This window comes from Falco peregrinus, chromosome 5 (genome assembly GCF_023634155.1).
Source record: "Falco peregrinus isolate bFalPer1 chromosome 5, bFalPer1.pri, whole genome shotgun sequence".
NCBI classification, from domain to species: Eukaryota; Metazoa; Chordata; class Aves; order Falconiformes; family Falconidae; genus Falco; species Falco peregrinus.
Genome location: NC_073725.1, coordinates 13,587,608 through 13,614,327, shown reverse-complemented (window position 1 = coordinate 13,614,327; position 26,720 = coordinate 13,587,608). Strand labels below are relative to the sequence as shown.

The following is a 26,720-nucleotide window of genomic DNA, read 5'->3' as shown; positions in this document are numbered from 1 at the left end:
TGTCCATGGCATAGCATTTAATTTCTAATATTGTTCTCCCCTGCCACCATCCTGCAGTAATGAATCTGCTGATGGGTCAGAGAAGGGAAAAATGCCAGTGGGAGGCTGTTCTTGTGGAAGATACTATGTTCTTGTCAGTCTTGGATTAATTGAATTAACCTTTCACATAAAATTTTACCTTCCCTTGCTCCCAAATGTAAGAAAGAATATAAGTTAGAAGGTGGTGAGGGTGCTGCAAAAAAAAGCAATGTTCTGATTCTAAGATATTTTCAATTGGTCAATTTCATATCAACCTAATTAATAAAAACCCCTGATATTAAGAAAAGGCGACATGTAACACAGTGTAACAAAAGTTTAAATTTATGTTAGTTTTATTCTGACCACAGTTTATCAGTTGTCTAGCAGGACAGAGCATGCAGGACTCCCCTGTGGTACAGTGTGTTGCTATTTTATACATAGAACTGAAACACAAGAACAATCAGGGAGAGTTTCAGTAAAAATGTTTTGGAATTTGCACAGCTAGAAATCATTACTACTTGTTGTTTCATTATGCTTTTCCAATTACTTGAGATCATTAAATACAGTATGCTGCTTTTAATTTCATGAGATCTATGAATTTGATTCAAATCAGTAAATACTTTTAATGCTGAGTCAGTAACCATTGAAATACTTAACAGCAGAGGAAGTAAGAGAAAATATTTCCTAAAATTACCCACTCTGTATTGGTATTCTTAATTAGGATTACTGTACTGTAGTGGTTTGTTAAAACCAAAACCAAACCTCTCTCTTAAATAGACTTCTAACACGGCACAGGAGCCACCTAATATAGACTGCAGACAAGATTTCAATAATTTTAAAGCTGTTTTTTAAAGACACATGGGGAAAATTGTGGGTTTTATTCTTGTGTCTTTAAGTTGCATGCCAATGACACAGGTTTAAAGAGAGGTTTAGTTGAACCGCATTAAAACAGAAGTACTTGGGTATTTGGGGAACTGGTAGCTTGTCTAGTAGCTGATGGACAGCCTGAGTGTAGAGGTTTTACTGATTTAAATGCTATGCTGTGGTCCTTGTCCTCCACAAAGAGAGATGAGTAAAACAAAAGTAGATTTAAAATTTAGCAAAAAAAAAAAAAAAAAAAGTAATCTTGAGGTAATTCTGCCTTTAATAACTCTTGGCGGAGATAACTTATGAACATAAGCTTATATCTTCCAACTGGCCACAGCATCTTAAGCTGGGGTTTAGACGTGTTGTACTGAAAAACTTACTTAAATTAAGTGTCATAAATTAGAACTTATAGTGCATCCTAACCAATAAATAATCCCACCCCCCGCAAAAAAAAGAATGTCAATTTATTTGTGATTCTCTCTATTTTCTTGTTTCTGTTCTAGCTGCTGATGCAAAGGAGAAACAATACTGGATAACTCAGCTTCGATTCTGTGCCATACATCACAGGGAAGGTAATTCTAAGGTAAATAATTAAGCGGGAGAAGTAACTGTTATACTTTGAGCGGTGTGGGTGAAGAGCAGCATGATCTGGGTGATAGACTGGCTGCTGTAGTTAGTGGGCTGACGTTCAGAAGTTTATGAGTAAAAGCAGCAAGCTGTAACTTGTCACTAACTGGAGCAGGCTTAAGTCAATTGGGCAGTCTGAACAAATAACCATTGTCCTATTTATGAGAAGTTAATTTTGGATGCTGTCAATACATGGTTAAGTGAGTGGATGGATCAACAGTTTATTAATAAATATCTGTGTGATGTCCTGATTAGTATTTAAAAGTGTTAACTGATTCTAGTTTTATTTAATTTTATAAGATTTAATGGCTTTTATTAGAGAAGCTTCAGGTAGATAGATGTTAGCAGTGGTCACTCTAGCTTCTTTACCAAATCTGAAAGAGGTCATAGTATGAAGATTTATATTGCGTATTTCTCTTTGAAAGTGATGTCAGAATTCTTGTCCTCAAGCAGATAATTATTTTGGACAGGTAAAAAAATGTTTGGACTTTTAAAAACAGCAGAACAATGGGTTGAGGGTGTCTCCTGCCTCTAAGTAGAAATGACATGAGTTTCTTTAAATGAGAATGCACTTTGGAAGTGGGAGATATTAAAAGCAAACAAACAAAAAACTCTATTAGGAAAAAATGAGTATTGTGTTTATTTTATGTATGCTTTTGGTGTTAATACTAACTCACTAAAAATAAAGTTCTTAAGTTCTTTAAGCACTTCTAATGATACCTTCACAAGAACGAAAAAAATTCCTTTCCTCATGACTAATTATTTGCTATATTAAAAAAAAAAAAGTGCGTGTAACTGCAAGCAGAAAGGATTCCTCCCCTGCCCCAAGATGTTGAAAATATCAGTCTTATGTTAACTGCAGTCGAAGTCATGATCCTGACTGTCTTTGAAAAGATGGAAGGTATTTTGAGGAGGCTGATATTCATTGAATGTGTGAAGTAAAATAAAACCAGTTTTTTGTTCTTTTTTTTTTTTTTTTGAATGATGTGGACTTGTCAGGAAGAGAAAATCACACTCCTTTTGAAGGAGAATAAGTAACTTCAGTATTTTGGTACTTCTTCAATTCTTCTGCATGGCGATTAATTATGGTTTTTATATAGCTGTGGCCCACTACTATTCAGAAAGGTGCAACTCCACTTGTTCAGGATATGCTTACAGTTGCTGTCGATTTACAGCTCAGGGATTTCCTGCACTAGATAGAGATGGTAACTTTTTATACTCAGTAGCCATCAATGAATTATTCCTCAACAAGTTTTCTAGTCATTTCTTGAACACATGTAAATGTTTAGTACCTGCAATGTAACGTGACAAGGTAGAACTGTTGTTTGGTATGTATAATGTCAGAGACTTGTGCAATGGCATACTGGTTCTTATACTTCTACACTCTACATTTGCTAATATTTCTTAGTAGTGGGTTTGTTTTTTCTCCTTTTGCCTGCTTCTGGTAAATAATTCTGTAGAGATTAATTCTGGAGTGGCAGTAATTGAGTTGAAGCTGATCTTTTTGTAAGTGAAATTTGGATCATTTTTCCTGCTTAGGTAAAAAACTGTTGCATTTAATAATAATTTATGTTCAGAATTTTTCATACTGCCTCTCCATGTTGAGCTCCTGCAGTAGTAGTAGTATCTACATATTTTGATAGGCTCTGAATTAATTAGTATGTCAAGAGAAAAATTGTAGCATTATAACAGTGAAAATGTCTGGCAATTAGTAGTGCTCTAAAAAAAGCAAATAGAATTTTAGGAATTATTGGGAAAGAAGCAGAGAACAAAGGGGAAAATACCGTGACTGCTCTGTTGTATGCTTGTTTCAAATACTTTTATTAGTCCCCTTCCATTTCTGAAACAGAAACACTGGAGTGGGGGAAAGTACTTTTCATCACTTCTGTTGTTATTCTCTACAGAATGAACAGTGTGACAAAAGTTGCCTACAGTGGAGTCTTTTTTTTTATTCCTTTTTTTTTTTTCTTCTTTTTTTTTCTGATGATGGGATGAGAAGGGGCAAATCAGGGAAGTAGCATGTTAATGAGTGCTCTGGAGTGGCTGAATAGGAATTATTTGCTAGCTGTTAATATCAATATTAACACCTCAAAGAAAATGAGCAGAGAACAGATTCAAAATAAAAGGTGAGAATGAAAAAGAGATTATTATGGGATGCTTTAGATGCCAAAAGTGTGTATAGATTTGAAAAGTATTTGAAAGGGAAAATGTCACTAGAAAGCCTTGACTGAGTGGGAGGCTATTAAATACAAAGACAGCATCTGTCACAGAAAATCTAACACGCAGCTCTTAAAAACAGGAAGGACTTAGAATGGGGAGCATCTCTCCAGACTTGTTCTCGTACCCTTGTATAGTGACCTACCACTTCTGTGCTTTCTTCTGGTTCCTAGACTTATCATGCAAGAAAAGAAAAGGATTTCCTTGACTGAGAGGGGGTGGATGGGCATACATAACTGAGGAACCAAACAACCTCTTGTTTCATGCAGCAGGAGTAGCATTACTGCGTTTTTCTTAGAAGACTGATGAGTTACAGAAACTTGGCTTAGGAAGCTGGAGTATAGATGCATTTTGGTTGGTACAGCCAGTCATACATTTTAGTTAGCTTGCATCCACTTAGTATAAAATAGAAATGCTGAAGAAAATGAAAATATTTTTCTAAGTTCTGTGTTACAAGTCTACATGTAAAATCAGACTAGGTCACTTTTCACTTGATATGTTTGTTAGTGAAGCACTCTTAATTCTCCACTTCTGTAAGCCACAGAGCAAATAGAGAATTTATATCTTCTGTATATTTAAGCTTAACAGTCCAGAAAGTAAAATGCTGGGAATTAATGTTCTTTAGATGAGACCACAGGTGAGTCTGCTTCTTACTCCAGAAATGTACTGTACTTGAAGCAATGTCATCCTTACCTGTTCCTAGGGACCTTTCTTTTGACAACCTGTGTCTCTTGTTTTTCAATACACTTTTTTTTCCTTTTTCCCCTTCTGTCTTCTCAGGATTAGAGTATTATCTGAGAGGCAGATTTCCCCTGACTTTAGTGTTGCTTATAGTGCCAACTTGGATTTCATGTACAAGTTTTAAAGCTTCTCTCTGCTTTTCTCTATAAAAGTAGGTGATCAAAAGCTTTAATGCTACAATAATTAGACTTTGGAGATCAGATATTGGTTACAAGGGAGTGGTGTTTCACAAAGACTCCAGAAACTAGAAAAAAATCCATTTCTATAACCTCTTTTTTTCTTCAAAGTTTCTTACTTCAAAACCACTGCCTGGTAGGAGGTAGGAGAAGCAAGAACTGCTGCATTTCTTTTATGATTATTTTTTTTCCTTCTCTTGTAGATGAAGGTGCTTTAATAATTATTCACATGAGAGTGGAAATATTTAATTTAAAATATTTAAAATTTACATGAAATAGCATGCTGTTACCTTAGCAATTTTACTGTTTCTTTTGTGTTGGGGTTAGGGACTGGAATTACGTAGAAAGATCTGTAATGACACAGGGAAGGGTACATGTTTGATTTGCTTTTGCATAATTGAGGACTTGAGAGAAATCTGTATTTTTGGCATTTTGTTAAAATAGCCATACTGTTTGTTGGTAGGACTGTCATGGTGTGATTGGTTACTCTACTGGCAGCAGGACTGGATCTCTCTCCTTCCCCTCTCCCCATACTTCAAGGGTTGTAGTAAGTGATAACTTCAAATGTCTGTGTCTCATAGTGCTGTCAGGAACAGGCAGATAGATACTTGTGTGTTTTAAGCTTTTGGAGCTTGAAAAGAATCCAAGCTCTGTCTCTGCTGAGAACAGGCATGTTTCTGCATCTGGAAATTTGGAGCCTGAGTACTTGCTTCCAGCTGCTTCTACAGCTTAAACTCACCTTTTTCATGGGAAGAACAGGAGGCAGAAATTTCTAGCTATTTTTTAGGAGTCATACACTTGACAAGGAGGTGGAATGGGAAGTGTGAAATATGCAGCGAGAGGTATGTTTTATCTTATGCAAGTCGGATACAGGTTAGTGGGGGAAAAATAATGGGATGACCAGGCGAGCAGTGGGAATGTTCCTAAGAATACCAGTGAAGCAACTCTTAGCTACAGGTCTTTCATACTGGGGAGCAAACGTGTTTTTTGAAATCTTTAGCTTTTATTGGAAGGAGATTCATAGGAAGACATGAGAATTTGGAGAATGTTTTTCAAAGCTGAAGCTGAGTCACTATTTCTATGAAATATTCATAGGACAGTATTCCTTCTAATTGCACTGGATCCAGATCAGCACTGGTTTCCTTTCTTTTTCAGAGCTACTGCCTGCATCAAAATGTTACTGTATGACTTGCTGTTCTCACTGTCTTTAAAGCTTCAGCTGGGGACTGGAGTGGTGGAGGAAACTGAGCAAAGCAGTGATTAAAAAAAAAAAAAAAAAAAAGAAAAAAGTTGTATATTAGTGACTAAACTTAGTTGCATCCTAATCAATGGTCCAAAGGTGAGCTGTACAGCTAACAAGTGGGTGTAACAGAAGCTGTCTGTCACTTTGTTTTAATTAAATTTTACATCATAATGATGAAGTACTAAAAGGATAATGTTCTCTGGCAAATAATTCCCATGCTGTAAGGTAGTCTTAATGTTCTTGGTATTCCCATGAAGTCTTGTTTTACTTAATTACAGATTGCTCAACCTCCAGAAGGGCCAAATCACACTGTATTGGAAGAAATCTTTTATGTCTGGGTAGGGTTGCTGGTTTTTTAGACCATTCTAAGTGAATATTATCATACAAGTTTTAATTAAAGCATTAGTCAAGTTTGATGTCTGTGATGTAAAATGCTTCCAATAAGAAGTAGGCTTATGCATAATTTTTCTGGTAACTTCCAAGAATAATTTTATATCCATAATTTGTCACAAGCTTGTTAGATCTTCTGTTTCATATCCCTTTTTTCTTGACTGTTTAATGATGGTGGCTGTAAAAGCACTGCTAGAAACAAACACATGGGTTCTTATACTAGCTCTTAATTCCAATGTGTGGATCAGTTGCTGGATTGGCATATAACCCTTTTGTTTCTCAGTGCATGTCAGGAATGTGGCAGGGAACAGAAACCACTACCTTTTGAACTAGCTTCTGTCTTAAATTGTATTCAGATGGTAGCTTTCAGCTTAGATCTGTGCTAGAATAAGGAGGTAGACTCCCCTTGTTCCACGTTCTGGTTTGGATCTGCACAGTGAGCTGTTCAAAACTGGATGGTGTGGATTCATGTTTCAGCTGAACTCATTTGTGGGTTCCCTGAGCTGGAAATGGCCTTCCTTCTGCTGCCACCCTTTGTGCAGGCTCTGTTGTGTTTCTGGTTCTGTTACCTTGGGCATCAGAAATGGGAAAAAATGGCATCTTGCTGAAAAGGACTTGGCGCTCTGTCCAGCTCACTGAGGTGTCAGGTGAGCACTGATGTAGGGGAATCTGGCCTCTGCTTCCAGCAGCCCCTGGTGGTGTTAAGGCTCAGCTCTTGTCTTACTCCTGGATGGAGGATGACTGAAATGGATCTGCCCAAAACCTAACCTTTCTCTGTTTTAGCCTGAGGCTTTGTATTTAGAACTGAGCCATCCTGATGACTGCATGCCTCTGTGAGGGACTGTCCTGCTCCCTTTCCTTTCAGGCAGTGCTCCTGATGCCTCTTACAACTATCATCCAGCCCTTTAGAAGGAGTCTGGGGAGCTAAACCAGCAGAAAATTCTGTACGTGTGTCTGTCTTTGTTTCTCTTCCGGTTTAACTCCCTGGAGTGGCTTTCCGTGAGGCCAAATGGGCCTCAGAGCCAGCATGGAGAGATGGTGGAGAAAAAAGTCCAAACATGTCCCTTTCAGTGGCAGCTGCAGTGGCAGTTTAGCTGCAGTGTGGAGCAGCACCTGTAGTAGTGCCTGAAAGTTCAAGGTCAACACTTCTATCAAATCACTATAAGGCAGATAGCATAATTTTCCCCACAGCTGAAAGAATGGCTGTCACAGATCTTTGGTTTTATCAGATTTCTTCTTGCCTTATTAATGAATGGCTGTGGAGATACCTTTAAATTTCTAAATGGATTCTTCACTGGGTATTTTTAACATCTGCATGGTAACTGTTTCCATAAAGCAAATTAGTGAAAGTTTCAAGTCTATGTGAGTGTTGTTTTGGTTATTTTTATGCATGTCAAACCTCTTTTCCTTTTGAGCAAGTTCTCTTCCCTCCTCTGGTATGCTTGTCTGCTTCCCGCTCTCATCACTGGCCTATAAAAGTCTACTAAAAGGATGGTGCTTCTAATTAAAACATGCTTTGCTGAGAAGGAAGCGGTGCTTGGCTGTAGACGTGTGTGTTTGATATCTTTTTTTCCTCCCTTCGGAAGATACATGAAGATAAGAGCTGCTCACAGCTTTCTGCTTTCAAAATCCTGTGGAAATAGAAAAAAATTCCATTTAGGACTGAACATAAGCTCACTCAATTCTTGACGAAGAAAAGATTTTTATGATGGAATGATTATCGTAGTCTCTTGCTTAAAAGCAGATGATGAAGTACTATAATAGTCTGTCAGAAAAGTTAGTACCGTAGATGGTGCTTTTCACAAACGTGCAAAGCGTATCACAAGCTGGTCCCTTTGCAGTGCTGAAGTTTGGATGTTATGTAGATTCAGTCATTTGCATTTTAATATTTGTGAATTATTAGAATGTAAATTAAACAGATCTCTGTCCATATTTTTCTTCTAGCAGTGTTTACTTAGGGTGCATTGGAAAAGAAGTAGATGGGAATTAAAATACTGAACAGTGATGTCTCAAAATTGTAATTACTTTCTGATAGTGTGTGACTTCTTATTGCTCTAAAGCTGCATGCAGGGGTTGGTTCTGTGCTATATATACGCAGAGGAGTAAAGGAATGTCATTTCAGTATTTATTATTCTGTAGAAAACATCTGTGGCACAGTGCCTGTGAAAAGGATCCTTATCAGCCATAAACAGATATGACAATTCACTTCAGAAATTAGTTTATTGATCTCTGGAAGACACCATTTACTTTCCAAAATAAACAAAACTGTTTGCTTCTGATAAATGGTGAAAAACATTTCAGCTTCTTTGTGAGCAGGTAGGGCAATCCCTAGGCAGAATGAGTCATGAAAACATTAGTATAGTTGGAACTTATTGTTCTACAGTTACATTATATTAATTGTTTGGATTTTTGATATCCAAATGGAAGCATTCATTATAAGTTTTTGGTTTGGGTTTTTTTTTTTATCTAGGAGATGGACAGTCTACTAAAATAAAGAGCTTAACCCAAATCTATGTTAGCTAAGTATACTTTAGCTAGCTTTAGATCATAAAGCCAAGATGAACGCAAGTTACAAATTAATCTTTTATTAGCTGCTTTATTATTCTTTTACTAGTTTCATTTTATTAGCAGGCAAACTGTTGGAGCAATGGTAAAGTGTAGCCTCAGGAAAGAACATTTGTAATCCTTTTGGGATGCTTCAGCCTGTGGATTTCTTGACTCATTATTAGCACCATGTATTACTAATTGTTGAAAAGCTTATGTCTTCCTTTCATCAGACTTTTCACTATCTTTTATTTATTTGCAAACCAGAAAGTAGTAGGACCAAGAAAATGAGATATGATAATAGTTAGAGGGGCAGATAAGTTGTACCAGTAGCGCTAGGGGGAAGAGCAGGGCATTAGGAATGAAGAAAGATCCATCAGTTACTGTCACTGCTTTAATTTCCTGGGAGTGACTTTAATGACTGTTGTAGTACGATGTGTAATTAGAGGTTTTTTAGCTGCAGAAAATATCACATAGGTTTCAACATTTTAACAACAATGGAAATTTTTCATTTTTGCGCAGTTATGTGTCAGTGCAAGAGATGCTTGTCATTCCCAGTGTTTAAGCTGAAAAAGTTCTGCGAAAGAGGAGTCAAGTATTTGGCTGGGACATAGGTGTTGACAATGTGTTGTAAAATTGAGAAGTGCCTAAGGGGCTGAGTGTGTAGTTCCTGGAGAGGCCTCTCCTGGCTGTGGCAGGAAGAAGCTGTCAGAAGGAATAAGCTGTCGCCCCCGTCTCCTTGGGCGGCCAGGCATACTGCTCTGGTGCTGTTTTCTGCGGCACTGTGGAGCGCAGCCCCACTTCAAAAGGTTTTGAGTGGTTGTAGAAACTGCCCCTGCAGACATTCACCTGCACTTTGTGTGTGACTGCTTTTGCAAGTTGTAGGTTGGGATTTTTTACATTTATCATGGGGCCTTGCCTAGGGGTGGCTTCATGGATAGCCAGAGGTCCTGGTGCTGAGCTCATTTAGGGTTTTTATGTTACAAACATTCTCTAAAGAATTATCCCAAATTAGATGCAAAAGGATTTGTGTCGTGGACTGGTGTAGTTTTCTGGCACACTGGTTGGAAACATTGGGTCACTAGATGGATAAAGTGTATAAAGGGACAGAAAATGAAGACATGAGGAAAAGACATGCTTATAGACCTGTGGGAGCCTTTCAAACCGATGTATTTGGCTCTGATACTTGGCACAGACTGTGGCTGTATGTGCTAGCTCAAGATTGGCAATCTTCCTGACTCAGTGAGCTGCGTAGGATTGGTAACTGTCTTGTACTGAGAGGGGAAGGAGAGGACTCTAGGAGGGGCTTACCAGCAGAGGTGAGCTCTTCCTAGAGATCACGTAGCACTACGGTAGGGCAAGGCACGCCGGCACACCAGGCGACACAATATGGTCAGACCTTGCCAGGCTGTGCACTTCCTATGTAGAGCTTTGAGTTTATCTAGTGTCCCTGTAGCAGGACAGCCTTCTTGAGGACCACCCGCTACTGAAACTATAGATGGCCTGTTCTTCTTGATTTTTCTCTCCAGCTCCACTGACTCCCAAACTCGATGCCCTAAATGGCTGTCCACCAACAATTGCTGTGAGCCGCCATGTGCCTTTGTGAGACTTAATGAAAAGCCACCTTAAATGCACTGTGGTCCTGCAGCCTGTTTATTTTGCTTCGAGTCACAGTTTAGAGGTGTAGCTGGTGTGTCCCGGTGACTTGTGATATGAACTAGCCTGGGGATCCTCAAACTTTTTAACCAGGGGGCTGGCGCGTGGCAGGCAGTCATCTGCGGCTGCTTGGTTTTCCCCCCACAACCCCCGGGGGGGGGGGGGGGGGGAGGGGCGGAGAGGGCCAGGGGCGTTCTATAAATACCGGGGACCGGATTGAGGACAGGACCCTGGGGGGCTTTATCCAGCCCGTGGGATGTAGTTTGAGGACCCCTGAATTAGAGCAAATCTTGCAGGGGAAAAAAAACCAACCCTGGTCTGGATTAAGAGACTCCTAAAATGATGGGCGTATTTGTTTCTTGGAAACTTGTTCATTAATTATTTGTGATACAGAACCAGTTAAAAAAAAAGTAGCTAGCTAGCAGCTTTTGTACTAATAGTTCACTATTAAATTTATAACTCCCAAGTGTAACTGGGGTTTGGTGAAAGGCGTATCATATTAGGTGGCAGGATGAGAGAAAATGTGAGGTGTGAGCTGCAGTCAAGGTGTCTGTTGTGATCCATGGGTTGGCTGCAGATAGTTCATTGCAGTTTGAAACACTGTCTTGAAGAAAAACAGCATTAAGTTGCTAAATACTATCAATGATATAGATATTAACTTAGAATGTACCTGCATTTCGATTTATGAACGTATCTCTCAAAAGTGTGTAGGTTGAATGAGATAATTTTGGCAGCAGTTTTTTCTGAAAGCTAACTCTCTCCTAGAATTCCTTCCTGATTCTGTATTTGAAGAGAAACAGTGCATGGATTTTTTCCATATTTGTTTTATGTTACTTTTGTAATTTGCAGATCTGTACTTTCATGGTGCTGTCCTGTCCCATATGCCCCCGCGCAAAAAGAAAAAAACAAAAAAAAACCCCCAAAACCAAAACCACAAAACCCAACAAACCACAAACACCCAAACCAAAACAAACAAACCCCAAAACAAAACTATAATCAAATTTCATTTATCACAGAATGATGTTGTCTTTCAAGCAAAACTAATGGCTAAACTCACTGTTTTACATGTGTGCTCTTTATCTTTATGATCAGTTCAGCTAGATGAAGGTAGCAGTGGTGTATTTTTAATATCGTGATTGCATGATACTAGAATGTCAGTGATTCTCGGAAGATTTTATTCTAAAATCAAAATAAATTTTTTTAAACTGGAAGTTGATCTTATGCTGAAAACAAAAGAAATTATCTTGTTCTTTGTCTGTACCCTAAATTTAGTTGATAAGTATTCTGATGTCAGTTTAAAAAAGAAACATCACTAAGTTATTCATCAGTAACATATTCTGTTGTTATATACTAAGGTTGGTTTTAGAAAAGGAAATTCAGTTGCCCCCAATTTCCCTCATTCCCTTGTTTTTTCCAAAGACCTTTTCCTCTGGCTCTTATTTTAGCTATGTCTAAGCAATGCTCTTTCAAATGGAAGATGAATTAAAAACCTGGCAAAAGTTCTGTACTCTTCTGAAAAGCTCCACCCCCAGTGCTTTTTTTTTTACCTTAGAGTCAAAGCCAGTTTTAATGCAATTGTGAATTATCAGCCAGGATGGATAGTTTTTGAATGTCTGATTCTACAGATGCTTATTATGATAATTTTATTAGTCATGGTAGTAAAGAATATATTCATTGCAAAAACAGAGCTAGGCCATCGTTCCTGGAAGTGTTTGTAAACATAAATCCAGATCAACGGAATAATGCTTATTTCTATGAGTATAACAGCTCTTTGCACACTGGGAATGTGATAACCCATTTTTTTAAACCTTCAAATACCTCAAAAAGTCTGAAGTCTAGTTTTGTGGGGGGGTGGCAGAGGGATCATGTAACTTACTTTTCCTTCTTTGGCAGATGCCAGATAATCTGCCTTGTCATTTACAGTCAGTGCAGCGGTAACCTGATGCCCAATTTAGACTTTTAATGAAATTACCACAGAATTACAAAGTTTGACCTGTAAAGGATAAGAAGAGAGATTGTACCCAAGTAATATTTTTGTGCACTTGCTGGCAGACCCAACAGTAGTACCTCATGTTGATGGTAACTCTTAGCAATGTTGAAGGCTGCCATCATCACTTGGGTAAAGGTATTTCACCCATAGGGCTGTATATTTAGTTCACTTTCTTACTGCTGTCACTTTCTGAAGTGTTTTGTGTTTTATGTGGTAAGAGTTACTCTGTTTCAGTTTTAACATTACAGATGCAATCAGCAGTTCCAATAGAAGGGAAAAAGCTCTTTTATATTGCACTTTTATTTGTGATGTCCCATGGTGCTCTAGTGCACATCTGAGCCTGATTGAGAATTGCTGCCCTAAAGACCTTCAGGAAAATGCCGGTTTGAGGGCTGCGGGAAACAAACCAAGATGGCAACACTAACAAATGGTTAGATCAGAACAAAGAAAGTTCTTGAATGTTCAGACTGATTTTGTAAGTTATATGTTAAGAATATTCCCACTGCAGATACTGTTGGAGATTTATTTCCGGCCTTTTCTGTATTTAGGGTTTATCCCAAGCTTACTCCAAAACATGTTGACTTTTAAAGCCATGTTTTGTATTAATTGTTAATGTTTTATTGGTGTGTGAGTTGGCCTTACCAAAATTGCAGCTTCTCTAATGTTGTAAACAGCACTGCACTGTTTCAGAAATTTCATCGGGTGAAAGCATTAAGATTTTTTTTTTTTCCTTCCTTGCTGTTCACACCAGTTTGGTGACTTAGAGGTCAATGGCTTTATTAAAAAAAAAGAAATTGTGTTGGTATTGCTATTACTCTGTCTGCAAAATCTTCCTAATCTTCTCTAAAAAGCATGGTTGTAAGAATTTAGCAGCATCTTAATTTGTAAGAGTTTGTGAAGCTTTTTGCAAAGGCCAATTTCAGACAATCCAGGAAACAAAGGCAGTAGCCACAGTGTTTCCAAGAGGATCCCTGCTGAGCAATGCAGATGGTCCAGAAGGAATAAATCAGTCCTGAGTACAGTTACACCTCCAGATTTAGGTTTGTGAGGAAAGTAGAACAGCACAAACCTGTAGCCTGAATTGTAAATTATTTCCTTGTGTAAGGGTTGCCAATATCAACATCCCATTGCTTCTTCTAGAGCATTTCATCCTCACGAAGCAGAAGCTCATCTCTGCTGCCGCCTGGGACAGTTAATTCTGCATCTCCTAGTGGCCAGAAACATATGAATCAAAGTGGGCCAACTGTTGTAACCATCACACATCACAAATCACCTGCGGCTGCTCGAAGAGCGAAGAGCCAGCGTTCTGGTCAACTCCATGAAGTCAGAGAGGTAAGAGAGAAAAAATCTGCTGTTTTGCTGTAACTTCTAAATGCTTATTTTGCTTTAGGATAAGCAATTAAGTCTGACAATTTAACAACTCTCTTTGTTTCCTACTTTACGTATGACTGCTTTGTTTTGATCCCCTCGCTGAGAAAAAGGCAGTCTTGAGTTCTGGTTGAGCTTAAAGTCTGGTGTAACCAGGCCTTTTTATGTCAATGTTAAAGTTAGTGTGTGCACATGCTTAAAAGGGGAAGTATATGGGCCACAGCTCCCAGACTTTGCAGTGGTGCTGCAGTACAGGAGGAATATCTTTCTTAAGCTGCATGCAGCAAAACCTTTCAGATTGGAAAGAGGGCCCTGAAGCATTTAAATATAACTAGAAAAAAATGCCATGTAAGTCTGATGAATTAATGTGAAAGAAGGCACAGCTCCCCACACTCAGTGGTTTGTTTCTATATGGCTATAGTTTTAACTTTGTTGTCAAGTTTCTATTGCTGGACAAAGCATTATTCTACCACGGGGCCATATTAAACACATGAAAAGTATGTTTCTTTCAAAATGCCTTTACCAGGGTTTTGCAAGTATAACTTGTATACTGATTTAAGTCTGTCTTCCAGACAACAAAAATAATACAGAGTTTTAAGCTTAAGTAGTATTGGCGGACTTCCACAGAACTCACTTTTATCTTTCTTTCATCCCTTGGTATTTTTGCTTTGTCTGAATTTCTTGCTGTTCTCTAATACTACCTTTGTAGGTCCCCCTCCCACCCCTTCTACAAAAGAAACTGTTGACAGCCTAGCTGTTTTAAAGCATTTTTTTATTACATGGGTTTAAAATAGCTACCCCAGTCCCTTATGTTGCAATCTGAAGAGTCTGCTTTTAAGTTTATGCTCCCAAAATGCTTTATAAATAGAGACCTTTCATATTAAGAATGGAGTAAATTCTTAGTGTGTGCTCAGAATGAAACCTCAAATTACACATCCCAGTGAAGAATGCTCGTTTTTATTCTAGTAACATTAAAAGTGAAAACTTCCCTTTTGTATTAATTAATCCTGTATTGTATTAACAACAATCATTCCTTGCTCTGAAGAGACACTGTCTGAATGTCACCCACGTTTTCTTTACATTATAGAAAACACACATCTGTTTGTTTCTCATGAGAATATGTTGTCTTTGCTTACCAATCATCTCCCCCAAGTTGTTTCTACCTTACTAAATGTGTTTGCTCTCATAGGTTGAATTCAGAGTGCGCATTAAACCCATTAGTAAAACAAACAGTAGGAGCTGTTGCAGCTTTGTTAGATGAAGCTGGGTAGGGCTGAAAGGAATGTAAAAGAGAATTAGTGTATGTGCTGATCATAGTAAGTTGGGAAGGGAAGAAGTCAACAGATGCAAAGAACTGCACTTGGGAAGGAATAAATACTAGCCTATAGTAAAACAGAGAATAAGTGGCTAGGTATCATACCTGCAGAAAAGGCCTAGGGGTTGCCAGCTCATTTGTTTGCAGTGTATTGCAATGTGATGTCATTCCAAAAAGGTAAATATTATAGTACTTTAATCTGCAATGGTGGAAGATAATTATTTTGCTATGTTTGATGTGAGTGATACCTCAGCTGCAGCACCAAATCCTGTGAGAACCACTTAGAGGGCTGTAATAAAAAAATCCTAGATATTGAACATATGGTAGTGATTGAAGGTTGAAAGAAATGAGTGTTTTTCAGGGAGGGGAAAATGGTAATAAGATAAACAGTGCATAAAAAAAAATTATAAGGAGGTGTGTGAACTTTACCTTTTTGTGTATTGAATTTTTTTGTGTGTGTGCGCTGCTGCTTAACAAAGAGCGTATCGATGGAAAAATCGGTCCTCCTGCCCTCCTTCCCAGTCTCATGTAAAAAGTGGCTGCTTCACTGATCTTGTTTCAATCTTATGAAAGGATAAGTCTGTTTTTTCAGGATAAGGAAGCAGGCAGATTTCATTTCAATGGCATGCTCTGTGCTTTTTCTTTTCAGAGTGAATGCAGTGGACTTCGGTATATGCTGCCTGTTTTTTTCAGGGAATATTCTTGTTCCCTATGTGAGTCAACGTTGACTGTTAGATCTACCATCCCTTGTTAAATTTATGAATAAAGACTGGTCTAGAGGCCTCCAGAAAAGTGCACTTAAGTCTGTTCTTGTCCTTTTTTTTTTAATCTGAAGCAAGGAGAAATAGGAACTAAAAGTGCAGTAAAAGAGAGTTAATCCTCTTCTCAACACTTAAATCTTCGCTTTTTGTTTGGGAGTTGTTTGGTATGGTTTGGATGAAGGGAAGAGACTGCAAAAGGATTAAAGATCTGTTAGTGTTTCCTTTATAGAATGAAGTTACTGAAGCTTTGACATGCAAATAAGCTTTTTTTTATTGTACTATAAATAGCGCTAAAATATCTTCTAAAATACAGTAGTAGAATCAATGGAAAGACTTTATATGCTTCTGGAAAATGAGAAGCAGGAAGTATTTTTTTTTATTGTTTTAAAACAATGTTATGGTAATACTACTCATATGTAATACGAGACCTGTGAAAAAAGGGAATGCTGCAGAAGGGGCATCCTTTGCTTGGGACGTACAGTCTTCACTAGCTTGGACAACATCCCTGGCAAGTGCTGAACTTGAAATGGCTACTTCAATCTGGACCAGTTTTTCTTGATTTGGCCATGTTATTTGAAAACAGTGAGGTGTATGTGTAACTCCTTGTTGCAAATAGGACAAAATGTACTCCTACATTTGACATCAAGCAATGGTATTTGGTAATATTTGGTTGTTCTTTTTTCTCTTTTTTTCCTTTCATAGGAAGAATAAACAACACATTGTTTCCTCCTGTTGTTTGCTCTGGCTGGGTTTTTTTGTTGGTTTGTTTTTTGGGGTTTTTTTGAGACAGCATAGAGAATTTTAGTGTAAAACAGATTATAGCAGAGAGGTTTATTTAGTACCAAGCTGACATGCAGAGTTCTATAAAGGTTGTAGAATCAACTGTGTAGGTCTCCAAAATGATGCGTATAATAAGTGTTTGTTGTGAAATTAGAACTTCACATTTTAAAAAATGTGTAGGTTAAAATAGAGCATCAATATGGAGCTTTCGGCTGCTATAAAAACTTTTATATACTCAAGCTACTTGCTAATACTACTCAAGCTAATAGCATGGAATTAAAAAGATGCTCAGGAGCATTACTTCCCATCATAATGTAACATTTTTGTTTAAAATAACAATATTCTCTTAAATAGGGCTTTTGCTTATATTAATTTGATGTTAATAGTCCAGTCCATACTGATTTATGGAACGTTATATCAAAACTAAAATTCACCATACATTAATTTGGGAGAGCTGATCTGCTATGTGTTGCATTTTATGTGGTATTATTTGAGATCCTACATCTTTATTTGGGCTATAACTTACCATTAAAGGGGTGTTTCATCTGATTTTTTTAGTAAGAGATTTTATGGTAACCTAAGTGTGTGTGGTCTTGAAATGAAATTCTGTTTTTTAAACTATGAATTTTATTATTGTCTTAGCAATTTACGATAAGAATTATGTTTGCAGAATTCTTTACTGCAGGTGGTTAAAATTAACTGAATGTAAAGCCAAGTGGCCACACCATACTTCGTATTAAATTTTAGCTGTCACTGAACAAAATTATAGTGGCACACTTAATCTTAGAATGGTGTTTATTTTGGCTGAGGATGTCTGACTATTGTATGACCTCTACCACTGTTACCATTGTTCTTAAAGAACCAAGAATGGCGGTATGTTAAGAACCAAGTATGGCGGTATGTGAACATTTTGTAGTAACTTACATTAATTATTTACAGAAGTTTAGAGAAATTAAATTGAGTTAATTGAAAGAAGTCTAGAGAAATAATTTGCCCCCACAAATTTAAAAAGTCGACAAGGGAATTTCTGATCCCTTTGAAATGTGGTGTTTGGTACAGCTTTTGATAGTCTACAGTGGACTAGTCATCAGCATGTGTTTCTGAACATCTGGTACAGTGAGATCCAGATTTCATGTGGCCTCTACCAGTGTGACATCTATATTATGTGCCCATGGGCAGTTCCAGAATTTGGAAAGGACTGATTTTTGGTAAGATGACAGTCCTACTCCTTCTTGCATGTCCTGTGCCATATATAAACGTGGTTACCATTTGATTCCTGCACGAATTATACAACTAGCTGATACTCCCTTACAATATAGGAAAATCTAGGACTTGCACCTAGGGCTTCATGGAGTGAGGTTTACCTGCAATTTTGTGGGGCTGCAATTGTCCAGTTTTATGTGGTTACTAGGAAGAATAGAGGATTCTGAAACACTTTGGGGATTTTCAAGTGAGAAGTGAATGTCTTCAGGTCGCTAATATTTGGATAGCAAAATTAGGAACTGTGGCTAGCTACTGTTAGCGAAAAAGGATACTGTTGTCCATGGAGAACTGTTTTTCTGTAACGGAATTGCAGCACTGCACAGGCAGCATTGTAGGTAAAAAAGCAGATGCAGTACTTGAACGAGTTGGGGAAGCATTCAGACCTGCAGGACTTTCACATATGTGAACAAAGACATAAACTAAGCTGTGAGTATGTTGATGGTAAAAGTTTAAGCTGACAGTAGGGGAAAACCTGATGATTTTGCTTCGGTGACAAATATTACTTTTCAGCTTTGAAAAAGTCAAGTTTTGCTTTTAATTTCATTTTTTTTCATTCTCCTTTTGTTTCTCTGGAAGTATGTACATAAAAAGAAAGGTCGGTGGATAAGATAATCTAATGCCAGTTCTAGCAAAAAGAATGCTGTAGCACTTCATATTTTTGTATTTTTTGGCATATTATTGTTTGGCATATTATTGAGGTTGTATGAGGCAGTATGATAAGCACGCATGTAAGAAAATTGATTTGGATCCTTTAACAGGATGTATACAGGATCATGCATAAACAGTGTGAAGTATGCACAAAGAACATTGAAAAGAATACCACTAATCAAGTATTTATGTAAGTGTGTATAATTTTGATTAGTTTGATAAATTTCTAAGTAGGGAGAAATGCTACATACTAGATCTGTCGCTTTCACTTAGAATTCTCATCTTGATTTTGGAGTGTAGGAAGATGAGAGCTAGCTTTGTGACAAAGATGACCTTCAGGACTGTATAGCTAATAAATGAAATATTTGCTTTTAGAAGATGAAACTGGTCTCATCACGTTCATCTAAATAAAAGGTGTAGATGTAGGATGGGCTGCTAAATTATGCTAACTTCAGTCTTTCTGACCTAGTAAGTGTCAGTGCTTTATCAGGGAGAGGCCTGATAACCATGGACTGTAGCTGCACTAGCACTGCTGAAGTCTGTGCTGCTGTGCCTTTGCTAGGCAGATTTAAAAGTAGTTACCTAAAATCATGTCTGGTTTTTCCTTCTAGACATGTTTTAGTATGAGAGGTAGCTTTGTGGTGTTTTCTTTGTGGCAGTTTGTGGTTGATACTTTTAACTAGAGTTTTCCTGTATTTCAAAACTAATATAGTAAATACACTTTATAAATTTCTCAGTTGGCTGACCAAGGAATTTCATCTTGGTAGTTTATAGACACTGCAGAAAGTGTTCATAGTATTTAACTTCTGAAATCTTAGTGTCCTGTGTTCTGTTCATGTGGAGAAATAATAATGGTGGTACAGTGGGCGGCAATTTTGGAAAAAGAAGGGAAAGAACACAGAGGCGGAACCTTTGCTAGTTACAGATCTCCAGTTTTGTCTGGGCTTGTATTTAAATTACCTCACACATGCCCACCCCTCATAATAAATTAAAGGTAAAGGGTCATCCTTTTGATCATCTTTAGTGAGGTGCATCGTATCATATACAAAGTAGGTAGTCTGTAACTATAGACGAATGCTGTTCAGAAAATTAGGTACGTTACTTAATAGGTTACATCTTAATACCACTACATCTATACTATTTTTGTATTGTATGTATTACATTTTCATTTGTCTGCAAACTCATTGTCATAATTTTTTCATTTTAATTAGCAAGGTGTGCAAAACGGGGACTAACATCTCCACTCTAAAACAGATAATGAAAAAGTGCTTGCAGAAAACTCAAACCAAAACCATAGCTGTTTCTCAGAAAGCAATGATTTCTTCTTGGCTAGTGGCAGCGAAGAAAAGACAGCAGAAAACCTTTGGGGCAGTTCTGTATCCACTGAAGTCAACAGAAAGTGAAAGAGGCCTTAAGTCTTAATTCAGCTTTTGATATTTATTTGGCATAGAACATGTTTGTGGAAGTTATACTACAGCTACTACTATTTAACTGTGCTTAGAAACACTTTTTGAATTGAGAAGTATCATAATAAAAATTTGTGTTGCAGGTATGTTTGCCAGCTTAGTTGCAGCTGAGCTGGCTGATACTGAAAGGGCAGCTCCCAGCTGTGTGTTAACAGGAGCCATTATAATTTGTTTAGGGGCATTACATTACATCAGCCCTAAATGTAAACAGAGAGCTTTGGCTGGAACTTGGGGGGAAGAAAGGAGAGTTTACCACCTTGGGAAGAAGGGGCAGGCAACTTCGGAGGACTATAAAGATGTTGCTGGGTTATGCAGGGGTCAGATTAGAGAGGCAAAAGCCCAGCTAGAACTCTGGCTGGCCACTGCTGTAAAAGGTAACAAAAAATACTTTTACAAATACATTGGAAACAAAAGGAGGGTCAAGGATAATCTTGCATCCTTTATTGTATGTGGCGGGAAACATTGCCACAAAGGATGAGGAAAAGGCTGAGGTGCTTAATGCTTTCTTTGCCTTGGTCTTTAACAGCAAGCTCTGGGTACTCAGCCCCCTGAGCTGGAAGACAGGGATGAGGAGGAGCAGAATGAAGTCCCCACAGTCCAGGAGGAAATGGTTAGTGACCTGCTGCTCCACTTAAATGTGCACAGATCTATGGGGCTGATGGGATCTCCCCAAAGGGTACTGAGGGAGCTGCCAGAGGAGCTTGCCAAGCAGCTCGCCTTCATTTGTCAACAGTCCTGGCAAACTGGAGAGGTTCCAGAAGATTGCAAGTTAGTGTGACACCCATCTACAAGAGGGGCAGGAAGGAGGATCCAGGCAACTACAGGCCTGTCAGCCTGACCTTGGTGCTTGGGAAGGTTATGGAGCAGATCATCCTGAGTGCCATCAGGCGGCATGTGCAGGACAACCAGGGTATCAGGCCCAGCCGGCATGTGTTTATGAAAGGCCAGTCTTGCTTGACAAACCCAGTCTCCTTCTATGACAAGATGACCTGCCTAGTGGATGAGGGAAAGGCTGTGGATGTTGTCTACCTGGACCTTAGTAAAGCCTTTGACACCATCTCCCACAGTGTTGTCCTGGAGAAACTGGCTATTCATGGCTGGGATGGGTCTACTCTATACTGGGTAAAAACTGGCTGGCTGAGCCCAAAGAGTGGTGGTGAGTGGAGTTACACCCAGCTGGCAGCCCGACACAAGTGGTGTTCCCCAGGGCTCAGTACCGAGGCCAGACCTGTTCAGTATCCTTATTGATGATCTGGATGAGGGGATTGAGTGCACCCTCAGTAAGTTTGCAGGTGACACCAAGTTGGGCAGGAGTGTTGATCTGCTGGAGGCCAGGAAAGCTCTGCAGAGGGATCTGGACAGGCTGGACTGATGGGCTGAGGTCAGTTGTATGAGGCTCAACAAGGAGAAGTGCCGGGCCCTGCACTTGGGTCACAGCAACCCCAGGCAGTGCTGCAGGCTTGAGGAAGGGTGGCTGGAAAGCTGCCCAGCAGAGAAGGACCTGGGGATCCTGGTCACAGCAGGCTGAACATGAGCCAGCAGTGTGCCCAGGTGGCCAAGAAGGCCAGCAGCATCCTGGCTTGTATCTGAAACAGTGTGGCCAGCAGGACACAAGCAGTGACTGTCTCCCTGTACTCGGCACTGGTGAGGCCGCACCTCGAATCCTGTGTTCAGTTTTGGGCCCTTCACTTCAAGAGGGACATTGAGGTGCTGGAGCATGTCCAGAGATGGGCAACAGAGCTGGTGAAGGGTCTGGAGCACAGGTCTTGTGAGGAGCAGCTGAGGGAACTGGGGTTGTTTAGTCTGGAAAGGAGGCGGCTGAGGGGAGACCTTATCGCTCTACAACTACGTGACAGGAGGCTGTAGGCAGGTGAGGGTCTGTCTCTTCTCCCAGGTAACAAGCAACAGGACAAGAGGAAACAGCCTCAAGTTACACCAGAGGAGGTTTAGATTGGATGTTAGGAAAAATTTCTTCACGGAAAGGGTGGTCAAGCACTGGAACAGGCTGCCCAGGGAGGTGATGGAATCACCATCCCTGGAGGTCTTTAAAAAAACACATAGATGCAGTGCTTAGGGACATGGTTTAGGGGTGGACTTGGCAGTCTTGGGTTCACAGATGGACTTGATGTCGTCAAAGGTTTGTTCCAACCTAAATGATTCTATTATTAAACCTGTAACAGTATAAACCAGTTTCAAACCTGAGGGCTAAAAGGGGCAGCTGCAGATCTTATCATTGCACTTTCTTCTGAATGGGTATTGGCCCCAGTTCTAGAAATATGTGTTCCTTGTACAGTATAAAAATACCAGCGCAAGCATGCAGTAATGTTCTTCTGGCTGTACAGCAATTTTTGGTGTGATTGGCTGCTCTCCATATCCTTATAGGCAAAAAATGAATTGAGAACATGAAGAACAGATGAAATTATTTGGTATTTTCTGTAGCAGTTCCTTTGGAGGTTCTTTGACTTGGCTATAGAAGCCTCATCTCCTACATCTGTTTATTCTGTCTCAAGTTAGTACTGCGAAGATCAGTAAAAACATGTCTCCTCAGGGGATCCTTGAATCTCTGGGAGTGTCAGTCTAATACATTCCGAAGTAGTAAATGTGTGTGTGCTTATAAAAATTACTCAGTAAGTAGCATTAACTGTCTCACTTTGGTGATGAGGAAATGTAAATTATTCTAATACTATAAACCGATAGTTACTAAATCACATAAACATGAGCTGAATACACTTGTGTTCTGTGAATTTTTACCTTGCCTTTGCAATATCTTTAAGGTCACTAAGAGTGCACCTTGTTCTGTGCATTTGATTTTGTATTTATGCAAACGTTAAGTCATCCTGGATTCCTGATACACAGGCAGGGAGAATTAAGGTTGCTGTGGGAATTGTAGAGCAAATGTTCTACTAAAATTACACTGTCTGTGCAGGTTATGTCAAGAGTGAACTTGGCTCATTATTTCTGATGCCTCCATCTGAAAAATATAAATGATGCAAACATGGTTTCTTTTTATTAAATTGTTTTTCCAGGCTGTAGTTTAATAGTCATTGAGTATTTGCAAAGATGTTAATTTTCAGTCATTTAATAAATGGCAATTTTTAAATTAGGGATAACACAGTGCATATGACAGCTACATTCAGAGACCGCTGTGGCATTCATTTTCTTAAGCAATTGCAGAGAAGCTAAGATTACTCTTTACAGTTATTAAAATATTTCATTAAATTTTAAGTAAGTGGTAGGTTCCCAAAGGAGCTGGAGTGCAGTCGGATTTAAGGGAATTCACTCTCCAGCTTTGGTATACCTTCAAAACAGTCACTTAATTCTACGTGTAAAACAGAATTCAATTGTTCTATTTTATATGCATATATAAAGTTGTGTTCTCTCCTTCCTTTTGCTTCTCTTATTTCTGGTTCTGGGTTGCTGGAAGCAACTTGGGGTGGGGGAAATAACCTTGGCAGCCACTGTCTGCTTTTTCTCTTCTCTGTGGTTTTACCTCAAGATCCCAACACCCCGCTCCCCTTGAATCATCTTTGATAGTAAATAGTAAGTCTCAGTAGGTGACTGTTAATAGGATATGGTTAATATAGCAGGTAGATTAGCAAATGCTGAAGTAAAGAGCTCACGGTGGGGGGAACTTAGCACTTAGTAGTTGTGTTTTAGTACAGCCTTATACTGGTAGCAAATGTCATGGAACTCTTAACGCAACAGGTGAAAAAGAAAATGTCATGTCTCCTGCAATAGACCCTGATCCCCAGACATCTCCCTCCAGTAGCAAAATGACCCGTGCTAGATTGGTACTGATCATTTTGCAGAAAGTGTATAGCCCACTCCCTCTTTGTAGGGAGAAGTAGTGCTTATGGATAGAGTTTGTCTGAACCATGCTTTCATTTGAGTATTTATTATGGCAGCCAGCTCTCACTAAAAAGCTTGTGCAGTATCTCCGTGTAAGACTCTTTAAGATAGCTGACACTATCAGAAGAATTTTATTTTCATCTAGTGTTTTAGTACTTTGGTTTGTTTGTATATCACTCTCTTCTACAGTGAGAAGAACCTGATGTTTATGTTGGTGTGGAAGGGAGAAGTGTTCTCTTCAGATCTTAAGCAGCAAGAAGGAATTCTCAGAGTAACTAGCAAATTTTTGATGATGACAGGAGAAGTAGTGTGGGGCTGCTTTGTTGTTGTTGAGGGGTTTGTTTGGTTTTGGTGTTTGTTTTTTTTTACAGACATAAAATATGAAACCATTCAAGGAAAGCTGAATATCTTAGAGTATTGATTAAGATTAAAAGCATTCTCTAGTTTAGAAAATGCAAAATTGTCCATCTGCTAGAACACTCTGACAGTATTTGAACTCTTCATCCTACTTCAACTCTGTGGACGCAAGGTCTTTTCTGTAATTTCTCTTAACACTGCTCTGCCCCACTCCTTGTTGCCTTTCTGTCATTCACTAACATTTCTCAGGTGGGGAGGACAGATTGAGTACAGAGAGCATGAATTTAACCTTAATTTAACCTTAAGTCTGGAATTGTGGTCATAAAGAAGTGTCATAAGGAGTCTGCCTGAGGTAGCAAAGAGAAGGATCTGATTTCTTTTGGCCTGAAGTAGGTGAGCTGTTTTGCTGAGTTTCTGGAGATATTCTCAGGGGTCCTGCCAGAACTGCTAGAACCTCACTACTAACATGTGTTGCAACGACTGTGAACCTCTCTGATGTCTCTCTATTTGCCTGATGTAAGAAGCAGAATTCTGTAGAAACTCACAGTGGACAGTCAGGTTGTCCTTGGGAGTGTTTTGTATCCAAATAAAATGTCTGTATAAAGTCCCAGAGAACATGGACAATTACAGATGTCATAGCTCTTCAGTATTTGAAGATAGATCTGTCTTTCGTTATTCTGAACAAAGAGATATTTTTGTAAAACAGGTAGTTAATTCAGCTTCTTTTCTTGCTGAGCTTCTGCCTGTTTTGAAGCACTGAAGGAAAGGAGGAGCTTCCTCCCGTATATTTGAGGTGCAACAGACTGAGAATTTCTTGGGAAGGTAGATTACTTTTCCTCCTTTGGTACTGGAAGGAAAATTTAAGACTTCTAAAACCCATCAGCAAAAAAGACCCTTCTTCCCTTTTTCCTCCTTCCCCCAAATCCAACAACCTTATGGGCTAAAGCAATAGTTTGCAGACCTACAAAGTACTAAGTGTGATTATTATAGCTGTGCAACTAACTGCAAGGGAGTTTAGTGGTGAGACTAGTAAGCTACTGGACAGCAGACCAATGAGCAAGTCTGTAGTCCATCAAATGATGAATGAATGTTGTCTTCACAAAACAGAATGATAGTATGTTGTGAGTAATATGCAGCAAGTGTTGAACTTACAGAATTTAAAAATAAAAAATAGGAAATGAATGTGTAAAGAATGGAGCAAAGGATCACATGTATAATAAATTAACTAGCCAATTTAAAAATTGTATGACAGGAGTTGGTAAATAACAGCTTCTCCCTGGCATGTAAATCCTGTGCTGAGGTCCCTGCAGATCTCATAGCCACTGAAGGTGCTGATGGCGACCAATGGAACAGCATCATCATCAATGGAAACAGCAGATTGGAAAGAGTAGCTAAGAGCGGGAAACAATTGAGCTGGACTGCCTCCTCCGCACCTGTTTTTCTCCTGGTTGTCTTAGACTTGGTATTTAGAATCAATCCTAATGATATTTGCTCTCTGTTCTGTAACGTTTTCCTCACAAGGAACCACCCTGTGGAGTGCCGATGAGAAGGCTGAGCAAAAAAAGCCAAAGCAAAACCCCGAAGGAAATAATGTTTTGTTAGCCGAGACAATGAAGATAAGGTAGCAACTTGCTTTTCAGTTGTTCCCTTAACAGACATTATGTGGATTCCTGGTTAAAGAAATGAGAACAAAATAGCAGATGGGGGTGGGGGGAGCTTATTCTCATTCTCCTCCGAGGGAAGAAATAGAATTGTGAAAGCAGAGGCAAGGACTGAAAAGAAAAGAAATGGTGATTAGCTGCCATCCTGATTGTCAGAGGTATAGTTCTGTTTGTTCCGTCACCTTTTGTGTTTCTGTCTGCAAATTAGATGCCAAGTGAAAATTAACTTGCTCCTTTGAAGCTTTATTGCTAGGATGTATGTGTCTAAGCCTTAATAACTATTATATAACAAGTAATTCCAATTTTACTGTTCATTGTTTGCTTCTTTAAAATAATTGAGGTCAAGCCAGCTGCTACCCTGAGGTGACAACAATGGAAAATTAAGTGCTTGTTCTCTGTAATGGGAAGGAAGCAGTAATCAAGAAGGGGCAATTGATATGGATGTCATTATCTGGTTCCATCTTTCCAAGATACTTTCAGAGTATCTCACGTGGTATGTTCTAGGATCCTTTCTTAAAATACTTTTTCTCATTAGCATAGTAATGTTCACAGAGGCTACTGTGGGTCTTGATCCAGACCGAAGCTTTGTGGGTAGAATTTACTTCTGTTTGCAGCTCAGGGAGGTTCTTTTTTTGTCAAAAGACAAGGTTTTATAGTAAGCGAAGTGTACAGATACGTTTCTTGTGAACTTAAGCATGCTTGTGGTCATCTGGTCTTGTACGTGTTTCTACATTACACGCTTTTAAGGCTGAAATGCAGAATTCTCTTTATAAGAGATTTGTG

The 26,720-nt window shown here is 38.9% G+C and overlaps 1 protein-coding gene across 2 annotated transcripts in view; it reads left to right on the top strand.

Annotated features, from left to right (window-relative positions):
- The window catches only part of OSBPL10 (oxysterol binding protein like 10), a 121,163-nt gene that overhangs the window by 34,809 nt on the left and 59,634 nt on the right, over window positions 1–26,720 (top strand). For both annotated transcript variants that reach the window (XM_055806993.1, XM_055806992.1), the window contains exons 3-4: window positions 1,389–1,468; window positions 13,610–13,801. In XM_055806993.1, coding sequence (XP_055662968.1) covers window positions 1,389–1,468; window positions 13,610–13,801 — 272 coding nt within the window. The remainder of the gene's footprint in view (window positions 1–1,388; window positions 1,469–13,609; window positions 13,802–26,720) is intronic.